The 22,458-nt window shown below is 41.1% G+C and overlaps 1 protein-coding gene across 4 annotated transcripts in view; it reads left to right on the forward strand.

The window, feature by feature from the left end:
• The window catches only part of MYO1B (myosin IB), a 184,611-nt gene that overhangs the window by 73,265 nt on the left and 88,888 nt on the right, over window positions 1-22,458 (forward strand). For all 4 annotated transcript variants that reach the window (XM_065880947.1, XM_065880949.1, XM_065880948.1 and 1 more), the window contains one exon: window positions 15,289-15,383. In XM_065880947.1, coding sequence (XP_065737019.1) covers window positions 15,289-15,383 — 95 coding nt within the window. The remainder of the gene's footprint in view (window positions 1-15,288; window positions 15,384-22,458) is intronic.

Here is a 22,458-nt window from a genome sequence, read left to right on the forward strand (position 1 = left end):
GGTTTATTCATGTAACAAAAATTTTGAGTGCCCCACCTCTGTCTGTCCCAGTGATTTTCTTGGTGTAGAATCTCTGCTCTGAAGAACATAAATTCCAGAACAGTGAAACTCCATTCCTTCTTGGGGCGGGCGGTCTTTTGCTGGGGGTAGCAGAATGGGACTGTTATGAGTGAGTCTCAACAGGCCGTGGTCGAGGGAGAGCCTTGAACTTGATGGTCTGGAGGGTAGGGAGAAGCCTCTTTTTTATCTTCATGTCCTTTGATGCTGGGTGCACAGTTCCTGGTGGATTGTAGGCACTCGATAGATATTGGCCGCAGAACTCGAGAAGCAAGTTAGGATAAACATGGTGATTTGCTTAGAGGGACCTTGTGAAGTGACTCTACATATTTTGGAGAGGAGAGTGCTACCAACTGGGGGCTTTAAGAAGCAGTAGAAGCAGGATCTTCTCATCAGCCAGTTCTGGAAATGACTCTAATTGCTTTTGCCACTTATCAAGAACTAGCAGGGTCCTAGAGCGTTACCAGTGCAAATATAATCACACCATACCTTTCTAAAGCAGAAGATTATAGATGACCATTTGCCTGTGTCTTTAAACAGAATCTATATAGATTAGCATTAGGGAGAATTTCTAGATAATAAGAATTAACCTAAGTGAAGAATTTCAGCTAGAAAGTGTAAAATAGAGTCCCAGGGACTTCCCTTGTAGCGCAGTGGTTAAGAATCCACCTGCCAGTGCAGGGGACACAGGTTCGAGCCCTGGTCTGGGAATATCCCACATGCAGTGGAGCAACTAAACCCATGCGCCACAGCTACTGAGCCTAGCTCTAGAGCCCACGAGCCACAACTACTGAGCCCATGTGCCACAACTACTGAAGCCCGTGCACCTAGAGCCTGTGCTCTGCAACAGGAAAAGGCACCCCAGTGAGAAGCCCGTGCACCGCAACGAAGAGTAGCCCCCACTCGCCACAACTAGAGAAAGCCAGCGTGTAGCAACAAAGACCCAATGCAGCCAAAAATAAATAAATTAATTAATTAAAAAAAAATAGAGTCCCATTTCTCTTCAGGTTTCTTCTTTGAGTATGTTAAATTTGTGAAGTCTCTTTTTTTGTAAAGATATGAACGTGCACTTACATAGGCATACTTGAATAACCTATCTTTTAATTTCTCCCTTACTTGGTTTATATATACCAACTATTTACAAATAGTTGGTAAACTTAGAGTTTGAAAATGCCATACATTAATTTTGTCAGTTTCTTACATGATTCGGAGAAAAGACTATCTTAGGATTCATTTCACAAATTTATTCTGACCATACACTGTGTGTCAGCCACTGAGATGATGAGTAATAATTTCTGCCCTCAAGGGAGGGAAACTAAGCAAAATGGTCTCCAGAAATTTAAGCCACATGTTAAGGATACAGTAGATGTATAAATGGGATTTTTTAAATAGGTGTATAGGCAAGGATCTCTTAGAACAAGGGGAATCATTGAGGACTTGCAAGAGAAGAGGGTGTTTGGTGGGGACATGGGGGCAGAGGAGGAACCAATAGGGAGATAAGCCAGGAGAGAGAGCTAGGCTTGCTCCTCGGAAGGGCCTTGCTTGGTTTGTAATCTGTGGCGCGGATTAATCTGTTAGAAATAAGGCTCTTAGAGACTGGATTCTGGGTGAGTGGCCTGCCTGATTTTGACCCCTCTGGCCAGAAACTGGTCAGGATATCCATGAAGGAAGTTTTTAAGTTTAAGATTTTGTGTTGAAGATAGAAACTTGTCTTGAGCTTATATTCTATAATAAAAACGTACACTTTCCGGGACCTGATATTGGTATCCAGAGCACCTCAGGGCATGGTCTGTTCTCATCTGGGATCTCTTGCCCCTACCCTGCTTATCAGGGAGGATTTTTGCTGACTTCCAGTACTTTATTCTTAGTTTCTCAAAGTTTGGTCTTTGAGCACAGTCTTTGTCAAATGACTTTTTCCCCCTGCAAATGTGTGGTAATAATACTAACTGCCTGCTTGCAGATCTGAGTCTTTCTCTCAAATATATGTGTGATCTGTGTGTGTGTGACATTTCAAGGCAGTCATTTTCTTGCGGCCACTTTGCAGACATTGTGACCTGGCTTAAAAAACTTGCATGCTCTGTATTTAAGTCCAATTTGGAGCAGTGCTTTCTGTGTGCTGGAGTGATACGAGAGTTGTTTCAGACCCCTTTGTCAGTGTCAGGGCACTTTCTGTGTATCGGCACTAAATCTTCCTCCAGGGGTAGCTCAAAGCATTGTTGCTTCATCATCCCCTGCCTCAGGTGTGGGCTGGGCTCTGCCAGAGAGTGGTGGAGAGCCAGAGAAGCTTGCAGAGGAGAGAGTGACCTGCTTGCATTTTAGAAGGAGGAGGGTAGTGGGGAAGCCGGCCTGCAGAGCAAGTGGCAAGTGTCGTATGGTATTTTCGGTTTACCCATTCTTACGTGGCCACTTTGGAGCCGTTTTTAAAAGGCAGACATTTTAGCATCACACACACACACACACACACACACACACAATAGTTAGCCAAATACTGTACAGAGCAGACCTCCTGGCATCTTGAGCCTGCCTTACCTTATTGTTGAAGCCTCTTCCTTCCGTATGAAGGGGACCAGGACTGGGGTAAGGAGGGAGTGGGACTGAGAACCATCTGGGAGCCACACCCAAGTGAGGAGTGGTCAGCCTAGGTCCGCCCCTCAGAGAGGGCTGTCAGTCACCCCAAGCCCGGAGCCTGCGCATTCTCTGAGGGCGCTTCTGTCTTGGTGGTCTGATTAGTAATCTTCTGATTTCCTCCCTTTAGTCACTGAGTTGCTTTTTAAAATTGAGACATGGATTTGGTTGTGTAATATATATATATTTTTTAATTAATTTATTTATTTTTGGTTGTGTTGGGTCTTCATTGCTGTGTGCGGGCTTTCTCTAGTTGTGGCTAGTGGGGACTACTCTTTGTTGCTGTGCACGGGCTTCTCATTGTGGTGGCTTCTCGTGTTGCAGAGCATGGGCTCTAGGCACGCGGGCTTCAGGAGTTGTGGCATGCGGGCTCCAGTAGTAGTGGCACGCGGGCTTATTAGTTGTGGTTCGTGGGCTCTGGAGCACAGGCTCAGTAGTTGTGGCACACGGGCTTAGTTGCTCCGCGGCATGTGGGATCTTCCCGGACCAGGGATTGAACCCGTGTCCCCTGCATTGGCAGGTGGATTCTTAACCACTGCACCACCAGAGAAGTCCTGTGTAATTTTTTTTTTTTTTTCCGGTTTTTTTCTGTTTGGAAACCCAAAGGAAAGATTTCTGCATTTTGTCTTTGTCCTGAATTTGTAGACCTTATTGGAATAGGTACATATTAAACCCTGCTGGGGAGGAGAGCCTCTTAGGATCACTCCAGTTCAGTTCAGACGGCTATGAAATTCTCAAACATGTGTCCAGTACTTCTGTCTGGTGCCTAGGCAAAATAAAAGCATTGTACTTAAAATCAGAGTACTCCATAGAATCATAATTTGGGGGGACAGGAATGATACAACCTTGCTTTGAGTTTAACAGATTTGGGGAAAAAACTTTGTTACAGAAACACATAAAAGCAAGAAGTTAAATCTGGCTGCAGTGAGGACAGGGGAGAAAAGTCTTGTTAATGAAAAATGACATCATATTTTGGCAGCGTTGTATCATGGTGGCTTGTGAAAGTGCCTTGCTTGGATATAGAGAATCCCTTTAAGAATAACTGATGCTCAGACTAGAAATGAGGAACTTGTCTAAGGCAGTAAAAAAACCAGTGATGGAGAGGAGAGGAAGGGGAAGATTTGAAGGGTATTGGGTACCTGGATGAAAGAGTCAAGTAAAATTTTGATTCAAAAAATTTTTTTTCTGGTACTGGTATCCCTCGTGCTTTAGAGAGAGGTTTTTGTTGTTTTTTAAGTGAGCCACGTAGACCAAATGACTTATCTGCGAATGACTGAGTTATTATCTAGTTAGATAATACATGTTTTCTCTAAACAGCACCTGAGGGTAGGGATGACATCATTTGTATTCCTCTGCCTGACACTCTCTGGGGCACATAGAATGTTTATTGAATTAATAAGTACTAAATTCTCTTAAAATTATTTCCAAGATGTTTCTTCCCTTACAATATCAGGATATGAATTTAGTTAATTTCAGGAAGTCTCATTATTATTATCATTTTGCCAATTCACTTTCCTTTCTCCACAATAATATATGAAAACTCAGGCATTACATTGTATATACCCGGTGGTCTATGTGTGTGTATGTATGTGCATGTATCTTTTTATAATCAGGCATCTTATTAATATTTGTTGATTTCATTGAATCTTGCATCCACTCTATGAAATGGTGGTGGATCTCGTTCTTCAGATGTGAATATATTTATGACCTTGATTCCATAACATGCAAACTTAGACCCATCTGGCCTTTCAGTCGTTTATTCAGCTCCTGCTCTGTTGTGGACGCTGTGCAAGGGGCATCTTCTGCACAGCTCTGTAAGACTGGATGCATAAACCAAAGCTTGAAGAAGTTGTTAGCTTTCCCTACTGCCCACTCCCTCTCCTCTGTGCTTTTTTTTTTTTTTAAATAAACCACAGCAATGTGTACTTGGAGTTCCCATTCAGATGCCATCTCCACTCAATACCTTCCACGATAACCGAAGCCAGATTTCTCTGCACTTCTTCAGTACGTGGTGCCATGCAAGGTGCCCAGTGCAGCATCGTCTGTTGCAGACGAATGTCCCTGTGTCTCTCTCTTTCTCTTACTGGAGGGAAACTGGGACTCCACCTCATGTCCTTGTATCCTGTGTACCTGGCAGGCACTGGCGGGGGCTATCAAAGTTAGATGATGCAGAGTGCTTGACATTTGAACATTGTAAACACGAAAGATTGATTTTTACTGAACAGTCGTTAACTGTTTGGTTTGTGGATGTGAAGTGCCTTAGATCAGAATGTGTGTTTCAGTGTTACACAAAGACACACAGAATGGCACACAAGGTGGCACATTTTTATGCTTCAAATCAGTAGGGAACACCTATCTGAAAAATCAGTTTGCATTTTGAGAACTTGAAATCATTCTGTTTACTTTAATGAAGAACTTGAAATCATTCTGTTTACATTTTGAGAACTTGAAATCATTCTGTTTACTTAATGAATCATTAAGTCCTAAGGACAATTAGGACGATCGTTGGAATAACTTCTCTTGGGATAGATTTCTCCCCCACCCCCAGGATTGAGTTGCCTGTAATAAAGTCATAAAAACTATGAAATTGGTTGAAATAAGCTATTTTGCCGAAAAGCTAAGAAACAGTTGTGTTGGGAATTGGTTCAATTGTATTTACCTTGCTCAGGAAAGGCTATTCTTGTAGACAGTAACTGTGTAGTTACTTTTATGAGAGTTGGGTAATAAAAGATGATTGTTAGTATTCCTTTGTTAAAAGAGATGCTAAAAATACTTATAAGGGCTTTTTGAATTTGAATTAAGAGCCCAGTTGTCTCTTTGTTCTTTTCCCCAGATCAGGTGTGTTTTGTTCATTTCTGGATAGGGGAAATAACATAATTTCCTCCTTACTCTCTGCATTCTCCCAGCCTCTCTCCTTGCATATGCCTTGGGGTTAAGATTTTACAGTTTTCCATGACATGCCTTTGTCAGTAAAAGTCATTTTTTCCCAATTTGAATGTTTTCAGGAGATTGCTCATGTGTTTCTTACCTTCTCCCACCTCTTTTTGGGGGGCCTAAGTGTCTTTCCTGTTCGACTGAGGACAGATTCTCTTCATCTTCATTCCCAGAACCCTCACAGTGAATGAGCATAATGCCACTCAGCTCATGGGTGCCTGGGAACCTCACCCTTGTGAATGTTCTCACTAGCCTCTGCATACTCTTCCATTTTACTTATTAGGGGACTGATTCAAGACAGTAGGAACCACCCACACTTCATTAATTTGTGAGATAAGGCCTGCAGCAGCAAAGACTGATAAGCTGAAATCTGTGCTTTCAACTGCCTGCCAAGCCCCAAGCAGGATGCTGGCCCTGTGGAGGGCTTTCCCCTGTGGCCTCTCATGCTCAGGGCACCATTTGCAGAAGGAAGTCCTTAGCGGCAAAGGGATTACCGCTAAATTCCAAAGAGTGGCTTCCAGGCCCTGAAGACAGATGTTTCCTCCTCACTGCCTTCATATCTTAAGTCCAGTCCTTTTCCTTCCTGACATAACTTAGTCTTTTTTAAACCTCTTATCTACTTCCTAATGCATGTCTTCAATACCTGGCTTTTGCAATCCACCTTTGAAAAGGAGTCATCCCTTGGCCCAGTCCACCTTCACATGCATCTCCAGGAGAAGGGAGTTGTTTGAGGGACACTTAGCCAGCTGGCCTTGGCCGGGGTAGACCTGAGGAACTCCATTATGATTTTGATAATGGTCGGGCCCATGGGGTCGAAGAATGTGAGTGTGCCCCAAAGCTTCTTCATCACAAGAAGATGTAAATAGAATTTCTGAAATCTTGAAAGAAGACTACCCCTTAAGTGCTCTTTGCTTTTTGTCTTGGATAATATTGCATAACTAGCAAGTGGATCAGTGAGATAAAGAGCTTTGTTTGTAAATTCTAATACTGAAGGAGAATTTCTTGTCTAATTACACAGGGATTTCTGTTATTCCTTAAAACGTTATAACACATGTGAACCATTTTATACACATAAAACATTCAAATTCTTTTTATTTTTGGCTGCGCTGGGTCTTTGTGGGTTTTGTCCCTTTAGTGGTTATATTGGACTGTCCAGAAAGTATTTTTGAGTGACCCATTAACAAATAATGAGAGACCCTAGTGTACATTGACGTTGACTCAGGCAGTCTATGAAATTTCACGAAAATACTGTGGAGTCTGTTTTTTGGAAGCCGGTGTAATTCTAGAGGAAGAAGAAACTTTTTGTGCCTGTTTGTCATGTCTTATTTTAAAACCTGACTTTTGAGCTTTATTTGATGCCTTAATTGTTCTCACTTCAGAACAGATGTCATCTTAAAATGATTCATCCCTGATGAGATTTCTGTTTTGTACCTAATAGAAACAAGCCTCTTCCAATTATGTAGCCAAAAGAAACCCATGTAACTAGTTATGTTTAGGATATAAGAATGCATATGAACTTAGAAAAGTAAGTATTGATAAAATATTCCTAGAAAAATGATTGTAGATAATTTTTAGAGATAATTAAGTCTCACCTTTACTCTGCCATATGCCATGCCATGGCATAGCATCCTTCTTTTCATTGAGATGACAACTAGGGACCTCTTTGAGTTTAGATGTATAAAGAGAAAAGAAAGTGCAATGCACTTCTTTTTTTTTTTTTTTTTTTTTTTTTTTTGGGGGGGTACGCGGGCCTCTCACTGTTGTGGCCTCTCCCGTTGCGGAGCACAGGCTCCGGATGCGCAGGCTCAGCGGCCACGGCTCACGGGCCCAGCCGCTCCGCGGCATGTGGGATCTTCCCAGACCGGAGCACGATCCCGTGTCCCCTGCATCGGCAGGCGGACTCCTAACCACTGCGCCACCAGGGAAGCCCCCCCCTTTTTTTTTTTTGATCAGTTGTTTTGGCATGGTATGTATTTTTCCACCTTATGTCCTTTTGGCCTATCTATGTCTTCATTTTTTAAGTATGACTCCTATAGGAAGCATGTAATTGGGTTTTGCCTTTATATCCATTTTAACATATTCTGCCTTTTAATTGGAGTATTTTGTCCATTAACATTTAATGTGATTATTGATATGGTTGAATTTAGGTTTAGCATTCAATAATTTACTTTCTATTTTTCCCCTCTGTTTTTGTTCTTTTTTTCTTGCCTTCTTTTGGATAATTTGAAATCTTTTAGAATTCCATTTTAATTCTTTTGTTATTTTGTACCTCTTTGTGTTTTATTTTGTGGTTATTCATGGTTTAATATACATCCTTGAGTTTTCAAGATCCATATAGAATTAATACTGTACCACTTTACGTAAAATACAGAAACCTCCCAACCATTTAGGTCCATTTACCATCCATCTCCCTCTAATTCTGTTCTTTGTGTTTGTTTTCATAATCTTTCTAACTTCATGGTGTACATATGCCCATTGCTATCTATCTTTATTTTAAATATTAAATTTTTTTTTTTATTTTTGGCTGCGTTGGGTCTTTGTTGCTGTGCACGGGCTTTCTCTAGTTGTGGCAAGTAGGGACTACTCTTTGTTGTGGTGCGTGGGTTTCTTATTGCGGCGGTTTCTCTTGTTGCGGAGCATGGGCTCTAGGCATGCGAGCTCAGTACTTGTGGCTCATGGGCTCTAGAGCGCAGGCTCAGTAGTTGTGGTGCACGGGCTTAGTTGCTCCGCGGCATGTGGGATCTTCCCGGACCAGTGCTTGAACACCGTGTCCCCTGCATTGGCAGGTGGATTCTTAACCACTGCTCCACCACCAGGGAAGTCCCTATTGCTGTCTGTCTTGAAGAGAGGCTTACTTTTGTTGTCTATCTGCTCTTGCTCTGAGGCTTGGATTGTTAGGAATGCTTACCAGTGTTGTGGCTGTGTAGGAAATACTGTACTGTTGTAAATATGTTAATTTACCATGCTTGCACAGGCACACCTCAGAGGCATTGTGGCTTCAGTTCCAGACCACCTCAATAAAGTGAATATCTCAATAAGGAAAGTCACACAAATTATCTGGTATCCCAGTGCATGTAAAAGTTATGTTTACACTGTATGGTAGTCTATCGATAAAGTGTGCAACAGCGTTATGTCTTTAAAAAAACAGTGTACATACATTAAATAAAAAATAGGAAACAACAAGACAGTTATAATAGTAACATCAAAGATCACGGATCACAGGTCACTGTAACAAATGTAATAATAATGAAAAAGTTTGAAATAATTGTGAGAATTGCCAAAATGTGACCAACCAAGAGACATGGAAGTGAGCAAATGCTGTTGGAAAAATGGTGCCAGTAGACTTGCTTGATGCAGGGTTGCCACAAACCTTCAGTTTGTAAAGAACACAGTATCTGGGAAGTGCAATAAAATGAAGCATATTAAAATGAGGTATGCCTGTCCTGGCACAGGACAAGAATGTAATAAAGCTTTCCAGGATGAAAAACGTTTTAGTTACTTGTATAACAAAGAAGTATAAAAACTTATTTTCCCTGAAGTTTTCCCTTAAGATATGATAGGATGAATGTTTCACGGAAGGGCATAACACTGATTTAACAGGGTGATATTTTTCAAGCGAGTGAATGTTTCTGAATTGAGAATATGAGACAATTATAGATGTACAGATACCTGCAATAGTATTTTACAAGGAAGGCCAGCATTGTGCCTCTCCTTTAAAAACAAACAAGCAAATAAACAAATAGACCTCAAGGTTACTGTGCAAAACACACCACACACAATTCCCTTTCTCCTTTTCCTTCTCTTCCACGTCCTTGCTGTGGACTGCCTTAGCCCTTAATCGGGTTTAGTATGAAATTAGGAATTGGTGGCACACTTAGAGGTTAGGAATTTTTTTAAAAAACACTTACTTTTTGTTGCTTTTTTTTTTCTTTTTTTTGCGGTACGCGGGCCTCTCACTGTTGCGGCCTCTCCCTTTGCGGAGCACAGGCTCCGGATGCACAGGCTCAGCGGCCATGGCTTACGGGCCCAGCCGCTCCACGGCATGTGGGATCTTCCCGGACCGGGGCACGAACCCGTGTCCCCTGCATCGGTAGGCGGACTCTCAACCACTGCGCCACCAGGGAAGCCCTTGTTGCTTAATTTTAAAAGCACACAGTTTTTAGGGCCAAACCAGAGCTAGAAAGGAGAGAAATAGTTGAGATTTGTAGATCTCAATGTAGATGAGAATTTTGAGACAGAGCTATTTTAAGAGGGTTAAATTCAGAAGCAGAATTTCCCTAGTGTGATTTGAAAGTATTCCAGGATTCAGGATTGAATGAAAGGGAATACCATTTTGAGAGAGCTCTTAAAGAAAAAGACTGAAACAGAAAGGTAGAAACAGTTATCTAAGTTCAGGAGAGTTTCCTGACACAAAATTTGTTCCGTTAAGCACTTTGGCTAATGGAGATGACAAACTAAAAGTCCTCAAGTGGATTTGGAGAGTGATTCCTTAAGCGCCTCATGAGAGGATAGCCAGAGGGACTGAAAAGTAGGGGGCTGCTTGGGAGAACATAAGCATAAGCTTTAGGCGGTGGTGGGTGATGTGTTGGGTGTCACGTCATCTTTTCTGCTTTGTACAGTAGGTGAAAGAAACCTAGAAAGGAAATGGCAGGGTGGAGAGCTTGGAGTTTGGGGAAAAGAAGCCCTGCCATCACCCTTGATGCCCACGAAAGCAGGGCCACGGTGGAGATTAACATTCTGGACAGAAATAAGGTGGAGAAGGGACATAAACACCGACTACATAATTTTGAACATGAAACCCAATCTTCTGCTCTGACAGAACATAACAGATGAGCCCCAAACCAAGCTTCCAAAACCTAAAAGCGATAGATACAGCTATTTGCAGATATGCGGCAAACATGCGTGGTGTTGGGGAAAGTTTGGCTCTCAACGAACAGCCGTTCAGCTGATCTGGAAATGAAGGGGGGACTTACACTCAAACGTCAGGCTGTCGCTATTCTTAGAGCTCAACTAGAGGACAGACGTAGTGGGTGAAACCCCGCTCTTGATGTGGTGGGATGAAAACCATGTTTGCCCGTTGTTATCGTCATCATAGTTCAATAAACCATTCATTTTTGTGTGTGGTAAATCACAATGATGACACGCTCACAAAATAATGCGAAGCATATGGGTCACAACTGTTTTTAAGTAGAAAGTTCTCTGAAGATTTATTTAAGTTCCTTAATTGTAGAGTGGTTGGGAAGGCTGGCATGTGGTTTCAGTTTAGTTATAAATGTTGGCCGTGGTGATGGGCATGTGCTAACGTTGCCAGAGAGAAAGAGAACAGGATTGGGAGGGGAGCTGGTGTCTTTCGGGACCTGCCTGCCCCTTTGTCATTTTTCAGTGAAGTCAAGATCTTTCGTGTTTATACGAAATAAGTGTGATGACATTTATGCTCTGCTTGAGATGCGTGAGCCAGTAGTCCAGGCCAATTTTCCCAGTGCTTAAATACTTTAATTGGTAAATTTTCATGGCAGTTTGAAATCAGGGACTCTCCAGAGTCCTGACAGAATAACTATCCCTTTTAGCCTTTATCTTAAATTAAAATATACTCCTCATTAGATGAATCAAGCCCAGTTTGGGGAACAGCAGTTAAGTATTCTGTCTAGATAGACAAGTGGAAAGTAAGTGTTCAAGCTAGGTGTCTCTTTGACTTGAAATAAACCCATGCCAGGGTCATTTGGTGATCTTCTGAACCCTCGTGTGTGTGTGTCCACATGTATATGAGCACGCACAATCGTATGAGGTTATTCACATTAGCAGTCATTTTGCATCCTTTGGGATCTGGTAATAGTGTAATATATAAAGCTAACTTGCAGTCTTAGGAGCATGGGAAGAGGCCTGTGTTAACCCATGAAGAGGGCGGCAAATGTGTGTGGTTGGAAAAGTTCATTTGTATATTTGCCGTAACATGCCTTCCTCTGTTTCCTGCCCTTGATGAAAATGACAGCAGCATCACTGAGCTCTTGTCTGGAGGTGGGAGGAGTGGGAGGGAGGAAGGCTAATAAGGAATCTAAGTAAAGCTCTCCTTCCCCTTATGAAGGTCACAGAAGACATGGCTTTCCTGTTCACCACCCTTTACGGAGTGCAGTCCAGCAGGGACTTTGTCAGTACTTGAGAGGATCCACTCATTCATTCATTCGTATTTTGGTATAGACGATGTCTTACGTTCATATCTCTGTGGGATGCACGAAGATTAATTACACAGCAAGGCTGTGCCCCCAGGAGCTTACACTCTGGTAAGGGATCAGAAGATGTCTGCATAACTAATTACGATACAGAAGGACATTGGACATTTATTCAGGACTTGATCACTTTTAAAGTGCTTTCATACAGGTATACTTAATCCTCTAAGTGGAAGTACGTGGCTACATTTTTAATTTTGTACCTGAAGAAAACTCAGCCAGGGTGAGGGACTTGCTCGGGGTCCTGTAGGTGTTAAGTTGGGGGTATGGGGCCCAGGGAGCCCTGTCCATCCAGGATGCCTCTGCCTCTGGGATTCACTGTTTTGTCCGTTGTCCCAGTATGCAGTGGTGCAGAGGGGGATGCTTGCTTCCTCCTCGGGGATTCAGAGAACACTAGAGAAGGATGAGGCCACTGAGCGACCTAGGCAGTGTTCGACCTTGGCACACAGCAAGGCACTGGTTACTTAGGGGATGGCTGAAGGGATCTGAGGGTGAGGAAGACATGCTGGACGGAAATAGATCAGTGTACATTGTTCACATAAGCAAGCTAAAGCAACATGTTACTCGAAAAAGTCCCTTTCTTGCCTTTTCTTTATATGTTCATTCGACAAATGACTATATTTATGTGCAAGGCTTTGGTTGGAGTCACTGATGTGACGGTTACAAATAAGGCTTGTGGTGACTCTCTTTGGGGGCTCACATTGGTCCAGCCAGAGGATAAGGTCACAGATAATCGTAAGAGGATGTGAGGAGAGGGGAAGAATGTGATACACAGGATTTCTGGGTTCAGGTTATGACTGTCCTGGTCTTGGACATGTCATGTCACCTCTCAGTCTCATTGGATCCTTTTTCTTTAAGGATGCAAGTAGCATTCACTTCACAGAGCTACTGTAAGGATGAAATCTGATTATGAATAGGAGAACACTTCATTCAGCTCCTGGCACATTGAAGGTGCTCAGTACGTTGTCATTATTAATGGCACCACACATTTCCTGAAGAGAAGCCAAAGTCTGGTTGGCTGAATTGACGCTCTTCCTGTATCCCAGCCCTTACCCAGGCTCATTGCCTCTCTTACATGCCGTGCTCTGGCCCTGTGATCTCCGTCCAGAGCACGGAGGTGGTGTGTCTCATTGGTCAAGAGCACACTGCCAGTGTGACCGTAGCAAGTTCTGTCTTCACTTTTTGCCACAATTTCATCATCGGAAAATGGGATTAATAATAATTTATTCGTAGTAGTTTTGTTGTGAGATTTAAAATGATTAAATATGGGGGCTTCCCTGGTGGCACAGTGGTTGGGAATCTGCCTGCCAATGCAGGAGGGGACATGGGTTTGAGCCCTGGTCCGGGAAGATCCCACATGCCGCGGAGCAACTAAGCTCATGTGCCACAACCACTGAGCCTGTGCTCTAGAGCCCGCGTGCCACAACTACTGAAACCCGTGTGCCTAGAGCCCGTGCTCTGCAACAAGAGAAGCCACCGCAGTGAGAAGTCTGCGCACCGCAATGAGGAGTGGCCCCCGCTCGCTGCAACTAGAGAAAGCCCGCGTGTAGCAATGAAGACCCAACGCAGCCAAAAATTTTAAAAATTAATTTAAAAAATGATTAAATATGAAGGGCCTGGGGGCCATGTTGGTACAGGGTAAATGCTGCTATTGTTAGCTCTAATTATTCTCTGATTACTATGTGATCCTGTCACTTACATTGCCTCTGGGTGGCTCCTGATCATCTCTGTTCTCCTGATTTGGAGTCTGCCCATCTCTCTAGCGCATCACTCCTCAGGCTTTGCCTTTCAGCAGCTCGCAACTGCTTATACCCTTTACCCTACCTCCTAGGATATTTGGCCTTTGTTTTTTTCCAAATCTGCAAAAACAAGGAAATTATTTTAGTTCCAGTTATCATACAATTCAGGTGTAAGGCATGTAAAAATGAAAGGTCTGTGAATCTTGATAATACTAAAGTGGTTTGAGTTTAAAAACTTAAAGTTTAGAAAATCAGTCTCATTATGAAATTCTAAATAGAGCATTGTTAAGTTTTAAAAATTTATCTCTTTCCACTTATTTCTGGAAATCCTTGGCAATCTAATGGTGATAAAATTTTTCTAAAATCCCATGCAATTTAAAAAAATCTAGATGTCTTTTCCACAATTATTCATTCCCTCCACTTTACAGTTTTAGACTGAGGTAATGGTTCTGTAAAGAAGTCATATTGATTAGCTTGAAGTCAATTTCTAACCTATTCCAGCACTCCAGCTTCCTTAGACCATTTTGTGGGTTTGGTTTGGTTTTGTGTTTTCTTTTTTCCCATTTTGTGGAAGATGTTCATGTCTTCTTTCACATTTCAGATTGGATAATTCAGACCTTTTTATCGTTACTTTTTTTTTTTTTTTTTTTTTTTTTCTGCAGTACGCGGGCCTCTCACTGCTGTGGCCTCTCCCGTTGCTGAGCACAGGCTCCGCACGCGCAGGCTCAGCGGCCATGGCCCACGGGCCCAGCCGCTCCGCGGCATGTGGGATCTTCCTGGACCAGGGCACGAACCTGTGTCCCCTGCATCGGCAGGTGGACTCTCAACCACTGCGCCACCAGGGAAGCCCGCTAATGAATTCTTTAGGGCTGTTTTTCTACCTCTTAAGATACTCCTACTCCACACCCCTACCCCCTTGAGGTCTGGTTCTGCAATGTTTTGCACATATCCTTTTCCTTGCACTTAACATATTTTCTATTTTGTATCTCTCTCCCCTGCATTCCTAGTGTGTTCTTCACATAAGAGACTCAATAAGTACTTGTTAATAAATGAATTAGAAGAGGAGCTTTCCTATTTTAAGTACAGTATCATATTGTCCCAATTATTTTTCAGTTAGTTAGAGGGAGCAAAATTTACCTTGTTAGTAAATTTTGAGGAGGGGAAGGTCAACATGAGGACTTTCTTGATAGGGGGCCCTTTGTCATCATAGAGCGCACAGGACTGGACAAGAACCATGGCAAACCTATAGTACCACCTGCCTCTGGTGGACCTTACAGTTTCAACCATCTTGTTTGTGAAGGCAGTAGTTCTGTGTTTAGCTTAGTGATGGTAACATCAGCTATTTGGTATTTGATAACATTTTTCTAATGTTCGAAAAAAATTTTTTCTCATTGTTTTGAAACTCCAGTGTATTGTCCTGGAAATGGCAACATTATCCAGTTGTGGACATGTACTCTATATCTTTAGAGTACGGTACATCAGTACCATTTCAGTTAAGAGAGAATGCATAGGAGAAGGTAACACGGGCCACAGAGAATGGATAGCTTTATTTATTTACTTCAAGAATTTGAAGGAAATAAAATGTGATATCTCAGCTTTCTATCTAAAGCGTATCAGTGACCCTTTAAAGAGCCTGTAGTTAGTTATATCTGATAAACACATACTAATGAGCTGAATTTTAAGGACGTTTTCCCTATTATCTCCTGCAGCTTTGCCCTGTCAGATGAAGCATACAGATCCCTAAGAGATCAAGATAAAGACCAATGTATTCTGATTACTGGGGAAAGCGGAGCAGGAAAAACAGGTAAGGCCACTGGACAACCTTACTTCCTCCTATAGAAGGGTAAACGCTGCACAGAATGACGATGGCAGAGCGGGTGGGTGGAGCCTTATTAGCATGAAGCTCACAGGACTCATGCTAGGAAGGCTAGTGATTAGGATCCTGGAATGTTCTCCGGGAAGGACTTGCCTCATCTCTCACATGAAGGAGCAGGCACCTATCAAAAGGGTTCCAACCAATGTGGGAGTCTCTTTCTGGATTCTAGACCTTTCTGTTGCAGTTCCTGCGTACTTCAAGGTCTTTTACCTTCCCTCCAAGACACCAAGGTCTAGTGTGAGGTCTCACCACTTCCCTAAGAAATGCAAGACTGTTTGGGTTTGGAGATCCCACAACCACAGACTATCTCTCTGCTAAAAAGTGAGGGAGGGCACCAGGAAAATACTGGATTTCACTGTAGAAAAGTCTTCCTCTGAAGCCTGAAGAATTGAGATTTTTGTACACATTTTTAGACAGGCTGGCAACCTCCCCATCAAACAACCCCTCAAATGGGGAGGGAGTGTGCTTTTTTTTCCTTGTGCTTTTAATAAAAGCAATCTGTGTGATTGTCTTGAGTGAGAAAGTGATTTTACACATGGTGCCCAGCTACCTGGAAGACGTTCAAAAGAGCTGTGATCTCTGAGTCCAAACTTGGACAGGTTAGAACTGCTGTTGTCAGTAGGTTTCTTTGATGGAACTGATGAGTCCATGAAAGAGGAGGATAGTATTTTCATAACTGGTTCATCTGTAAGATGTTCTTGTTTTATAGATAAGACTCTGATCCTTGGTAATTTCTGCTAGTTTGCCAAAGTGGGATTTAAATGCTTCAACTTTACTTGGCTATTTAATTATCAGATTAATAACTTTGATTTCCTGATGCTCAAGAGAAGAAAATCCCCCGTGGATATTTCAGTCAACTGACTGGATCCATTTTGTTCATTAGCCCTTAGTTAGATTTGTGTCTTTAAAGTCTCCCTATCTGCACTGAAATGGCTTTTCTTTCTATACCTATTTCTTCCTCCACTTTCTTAAGGAGTACCTCTTCCCTACCCCTCAAAGTAGCTGGAGAAAGAATGGCTAGATAAGATGTGTCCAGCTCCCTTCCCAGAGCCTTTGGAGACATAGTGCACTGTTTCTTTGCAAGGTTGTGCAGGTTCTAGGCTCTGGATGGGCAGAAATGGAGGGGAAAAGAGTGGCATGTAAGAATCTAAGGTAACAGAAAGCACAGACTCATATAATTGGAAGGGATCTTAGTTATAGACCATTTAGTGTAGGGTCCTCCCCAGGGACAGCCGAACTCCTTTTGTAGTGATGCAGGGCTCACTGCTTTGTAAGGTGGCCTATGGACTTTGTCACACAGGTTTGGGAACAAAAGTTCTTCCTTACCTAGAGGTGAATTCTGCCTCTATGTATTCGTCTTAACTCTGCAGTCTGGGACCTTACCAAATTAGTCTACTTTCTCTCCTACAGGACAATCACTTAATTCTTTGAAGTCATCCATCAAAGCTTCCTAGGGCTAAAAATCCCTTTTCTTTAAAAATTTCTCATGTGATACACATTCATTTATTCATTCATCTAGGAAATAATTCCTGAGTACCTACTAGGTGAAAGGTACTGCAGTAGGTACCAGTGATACATTGGTGAGCCAGACACCATTCTTGTCCTTGTCAAGTTTATAGTGTAGTACAGGAGATAAACAGTAGCTCTACACTATATATGTACATACATCTAAATGTATACAGGTCTGCATACAATTTATATACAGAACATTAAGTGTAGTGAAGTGAGGTGTACACTTGTGAGGGTGCGTATACGAACATGTAACAGGAGGATTGAATCTCGTTCCCAAATTCCTCACTGTCATGGTCATATTGTTCCAGAGTCTTCCCAGTTTGTCAATATGCTTTGTAAAATTGCATCCCAAGAAGTCAACAGAATACTTCAAATTTGCTCCTGGTTATTGTGAAACTATTGCCCTCTTAACGTGGATACGAGACTTCTATTCATGTGCTACATGTATTGACTCATATTGGTCTTTTCATCGAGCAAGGTGTTATAGGTTTCTTGTATATTAACTTCTGTTTGGTCAGATTTTCTCAGTTGGGTATTGTTCAACAAAATTATTTTAAGCCTACATGTAGAATCTTTTGTTTATGATTCTGTTCCCTCCCATAGAACCACTGCCATGCCGTTGGGAAATAATAATAGCTAACTCACATGAGCACTTACCATGTGTTGGGCATTGTGGTTAGCATATTGCACGTATGAGATAAGTATTCTTATCCCCATTTTTATGATGGAGAAATTGAGCCACAGAAAGGTTGAACAACTTGCTTAAACTTACACAGTGAGTAAGTGGCAGAGCTGGGATCTTGAACACAGGTAGATATATAGCTCTAGAGACCCCACTTGTCTCAGCGCAGGCTGCTGTAACAAAATACCAGAGACTGAGTGATTTAAACAACAGACATTGATTTCTCATCGTTCTGGAAGCTGGGAAGTCCAGTCAAGGTGCCTGGTGAGGGAGGAGGGAGTTTACATGGGAGGAGAGAGTTTAAAAGTGAGCCTGAGCAGGCTCTGGTCTTCCTCCTCTTATAAGGACATTAATCCCATCACTGAGGTCCTCATCTAAACCCTCATGTCCTCATCTAAACCTAGTTACCTCCTGAAGGCCCCATCTTGGAGGTTCAGGTTTCAACTTATGAATTTCAGGGGGACACAAACATTTAATTCATGGCACCATTTTTATCCACTGTGCTAAGCTGTATCTTCATACTTTGAACATGATTCTTTTTGAGTGCCATTAAACCCATTGCCCTTGTTGGTAATTTTTTTTTTTTTAAACTAGCCTCCAGTGTCTCTTTAAGGCAGGGATTATGTTTTCTTCATCTTTGTGTCTCTATAGCCTGACTTAATGCCTGGGACCCATTAGGCAATCACTACATATTTGAATGATTGAATAAATGCCATCCTCCAACCCGAGCCTCCTTCTGTGTCTTAATTTAAGAAATTGACGAAAATACTGAATCAGACCAGGACAAAGACTGATCCTGACAACTGAAAATTGAAATATAGTTAATTCATTAAAAGTTAATTTGGCGGAATTCCCTGGCAGTCTAGTGGTCACGACTCTGAGCTCTCTCTGCCGAGGGCCTGGGTTCGATCCTTGGTCGGGGAACTAAAATCCCAGAAGCCTCGTGGCATGGCCAAAAATAAAATAAAAAGTTGTTGTGTTGATTAGTTCTGGATCATCTTTCTTTATCTTTCTATATTCTCTTTAGGGCGGTCACAACTAGTCTCAGATTATGTTTTTGCCTCCTAAACTGTACACTCCACTCAGTACCTCTTACTTTGTCTTCCAGCTTACACATCCAGTACCTGCTTGACAAGTCTATGTGGGTCTCTCAGAGGCATCTCAAACTAAGCGTGCCCTAAATGGAACTTTTGATTTTACCCTCCTACCCAAACTTCCTGGTCTCAATAAATGGGACCACCCATCAGCTTAGTTTCTCAAGCTAGAGATGTAACAGTCATCCTTGATATTTTCCTTTCCTGTATCTTCCACATGAATCCCATTTTCTAATCCTGTCAACCCTACCTCTAAAGTATATCTCATGCCAAGTTCTTTCTTCCATTTCTTTGTATCCATATGGCGACTCTAGTTAGACTAAGCCACCAACCATTACTTCCTTTGAGGACTGTTTGTAGCAATATCTAACAGGTCTCTTCTTTTCCCCCTATGCTTGCCTACAGTTTTTTTTCAAAGACACCAGAATGATCTGTAAAACTGAAAACTGGATCAAACCCTTGGCCTGTTAAAAAAATTTTGTTTCGAGTTACCTTTTTTTGTGTGTGTGTGGTGAGAACTTTTAAGATCTACTCTCTTAGCAACTTTATTTAGCCTCACCACACGGCATGCAAGATCTTAGTTCCCCCACTAGGGATCGAACCCATGCTTCCTGCAGTGAAAGCGCAAAGTCCTAACCACTGGACCGTCAGGGAATTCCTCGGAGCAACTTTTAAGTATACAATACAGTGTTAACTATAGTTGCCATGATGTACATTAGATACCTAGAACTTCATCTTCTAACTGGAAGTTTGTACCTTCTGATCACCTTTCACCCATCTCCATTTCCCCCTTCTCCGTCTCAAACCAACAATCTACTCTTCTCTTTGTTTCTATGAATTTGTCTTTTTTTTTTTTAGATTCCATATATAAGTGAGATCATACAGTATTTGTCTTTCTCTGACTTATTTCAGTTAGTATAATGCCTTCACGGTTCATCCGTGTTGTCACAAATGGCAGGATTTCCTTCTTTTTTTTTTTGGCTGAACAATAGTCAGTTGTGTGTGTGTGTGTGTGTGTGTGTGTGTGTGTATATATATGTATATATATACACACACACACACCACATTTTTCTCTATTCATTCGTCCATAGACAGACACTTACTTGTTTCCATTTCTTGACTATTGTAAATAATGCTGCAATAAACACGGGAGTGCAGCTATCGCTTCAACATAGTAATTTTTTTTCCCTTTGAATATATACCCAGGAGTGGTATTGCTGGATCATATGGTAGTTCTATTTTTAATTTTTTGAGGAACTTCCTTACTGTTTTCCATAGTGGCTGCACCAATTTACATTCCCACCAAGAGTGCATAAGAATTCCCTTTTCTCCACATCCTCTCCAACATTTACTTCTTGTGTTTTTTTGATATTAGCCATTCTGACAAGTGTGAGGTGGTATCTCATTGTGGTTTTGATTTGTGTTTCTCTGATAATTAATGATGTTGAGCATCTTTTCATGTGCCTGTTGACCATCTGTATGTCTTCTTTGGAAAAATGTCTATTCAGGTCTTCTTCCCATTTTTTAATTGGATTGTTTGGGTTTTTTTTGGTTGAGTTGTATGAGCTATTTATGTAGTTTGGATATTAACCCCTTATTGGTCATATTATTTGCAGATATTTTCTCCCATTCAGTAGGTTGCCTTTCCATTTGTTAATCATTTCTTTTGCTGTGCAGAAGCTTTTTAGTCTGATGTAATCCCACTTGTTTATTTTTGCTTTTGTTGTTTGTGCTTTGGGTGTCATATCCAAAAAATCATTGCCAAGACCAGTGTCTAAGAGTTTTCCCCTATGTTTTCTTTTAGAAGTTTCACGGTTTCAGGTCTTATATTTAAGTCTTTAATCCATTTTGAGTTAATTTTTGTGGGTGGTAGTTAATTTTTGTCAGTTCCATTCTCTTACATGTGTATATCCAGTTTTCCCAACACCATTCATTAAAAAGACTGCCTTTTTTCCATTGAATATTATTGGCTCCTTTGTCAAATATTAGTTGACTCCTTATGCATGGGTTTATTTCTGGTCTCTTCATTCTGTTTCATTCATCTATGTGTCTGTTTTTATGCCAGTATCATACTATTTTGATTACTGTAGCTTTGTAGTATAATTTGAAATCAGGGAGTATGATGCCTCTAGCTTTGTTCTTCTTTCTTAATACTGCTTTGGCTATTTGGGGTCTTTTGTGCTTCCATATGAATTTTAGGCTTGTTTGTTCTATTTCTGTGAAAAGTGCCATTGGAATTTTGACAGGGATTGTATTGAATCTATAGATAGCTTTGGATAGTATGGGATGTTTTAACAGTATTAATTCTTTCTGTTCACGAATGTGAAATAGCTTTCCATTTGCTTGTGTCACTTAAATTTCTTTCACCAGTGTCTTATCGTTTTCAGTATACAGATCTTTCACCTCTTGGTTAAATTTATTCCTAAGTATTTTATTGTTTTTGTTGCTATTGGAAATGGGATAGTTTTCTTTATTGCTTTTTAAAATTATTTATTGTTAGTATAAAAAATGCTACTGATTTCTGTATGTTGATTTTGTATCCTACAACTTTACTAAATTAGTTTATTACTTCTTACAGTCTTTTTGGTGGAGTCTTTTGGATCTTCTGTACATAAGATCCTGTCATCTGTAAACAGAGACGATTTTACTTCTTCCTTTCTGTTTCTGATGCCTTTTATTTCTTTTTCTTGCCTAATTGCTCTGCCTGGGACTTTCAGTACTATGTTGAATAGGAGTGGGGAGGGTTGTCTTGTTCCTGATCTTAGAGGAAAAGCTTTCAACCTTTCACCATTGAGTATGATGTTAGTTGCCTGCTTGTCCTGTATGGCCTTTATTATGTTGATGTATACTCCTTCTTTATCTAATTTGTTGAGAGTTTTTATCATGAGAGGATGTTGAATTTTGTCACATGCTTTTTCTGGACTTATTGAGATGATCATATGATTTTATTCTATTAAAATGTGATGTATGTGTTAAATGTGAGGTATCACATTTATTGATTTGCATGTGTTGGACCATCCTTGCATCCCACGGATGAATTCCACTTGATCATGGTATATGGTCCTTTTAATGTGCTGTTGAATTCAGTTTGCTAGTATTTTGTGAATTTTGGCCCTTATATTCATTAAGGATATTGACCTATAGTTTTCTTTTCTTGTAGTATCCTTATCTGGCTTTGGTATAAGGGTAATGCTGGGTTTGGAAGTGTTCCCTCTTCTTTGTATTGCAAGAGTTTGAGATAGTTCTGGTCTTGGGCTTTTCTTTTTGGGAGGTTTTTGATTACTGACTCAATCTTCTTAGTAGTAATCGGTCTGTTCAGATTTTCTATTTCTTCATGATTCTAGGAACTTATCCATTTCTTCTAGGTTGTCTAATTTGTTAGCATATAATTGTTCATAGTAGTCGCTTATGTTCCTTTATTTCTGTGATATCTGTTGAATGTCTCCTTTTTCACTTATAATTTTATTTATTTGAGCCCTCTTTCTTTTTTTCTTGGTTAGTTTGCCAATTTGGTTTATTTTTTCAAAGAACCAACTTTTAATTTTGTTAATCTTTTCTACTGCTTTCCTGATTCTCTGTTTCATTTATTTCTGCTCTAATCTTCATTATTTCCTCAAAAAAGCTGTATCTTCTGCTAAGATTGGGCTTAGTTCTTGTTTTTCTAGTTTTTTGAGGTATAACGTTAGGGGTTTTTTTTTTAAGATCTTTCTTTTAT

The sequence above is a fragment of the Phocoena phocoena genome, chromosome 7 (genome assembly GCF_963924675.1).
Source record: "Phocoena phocoena chromosome 7, mPhoPho1.1, whole genome shotgun sequence".
Taxonomy (NCBI): domain Eukaryota; kingdom Metazoa; phylum Chordata; class Mammalia; order Artiodactyla; family Phocoenidae; genus Phocoena; species Phocoena phocoena.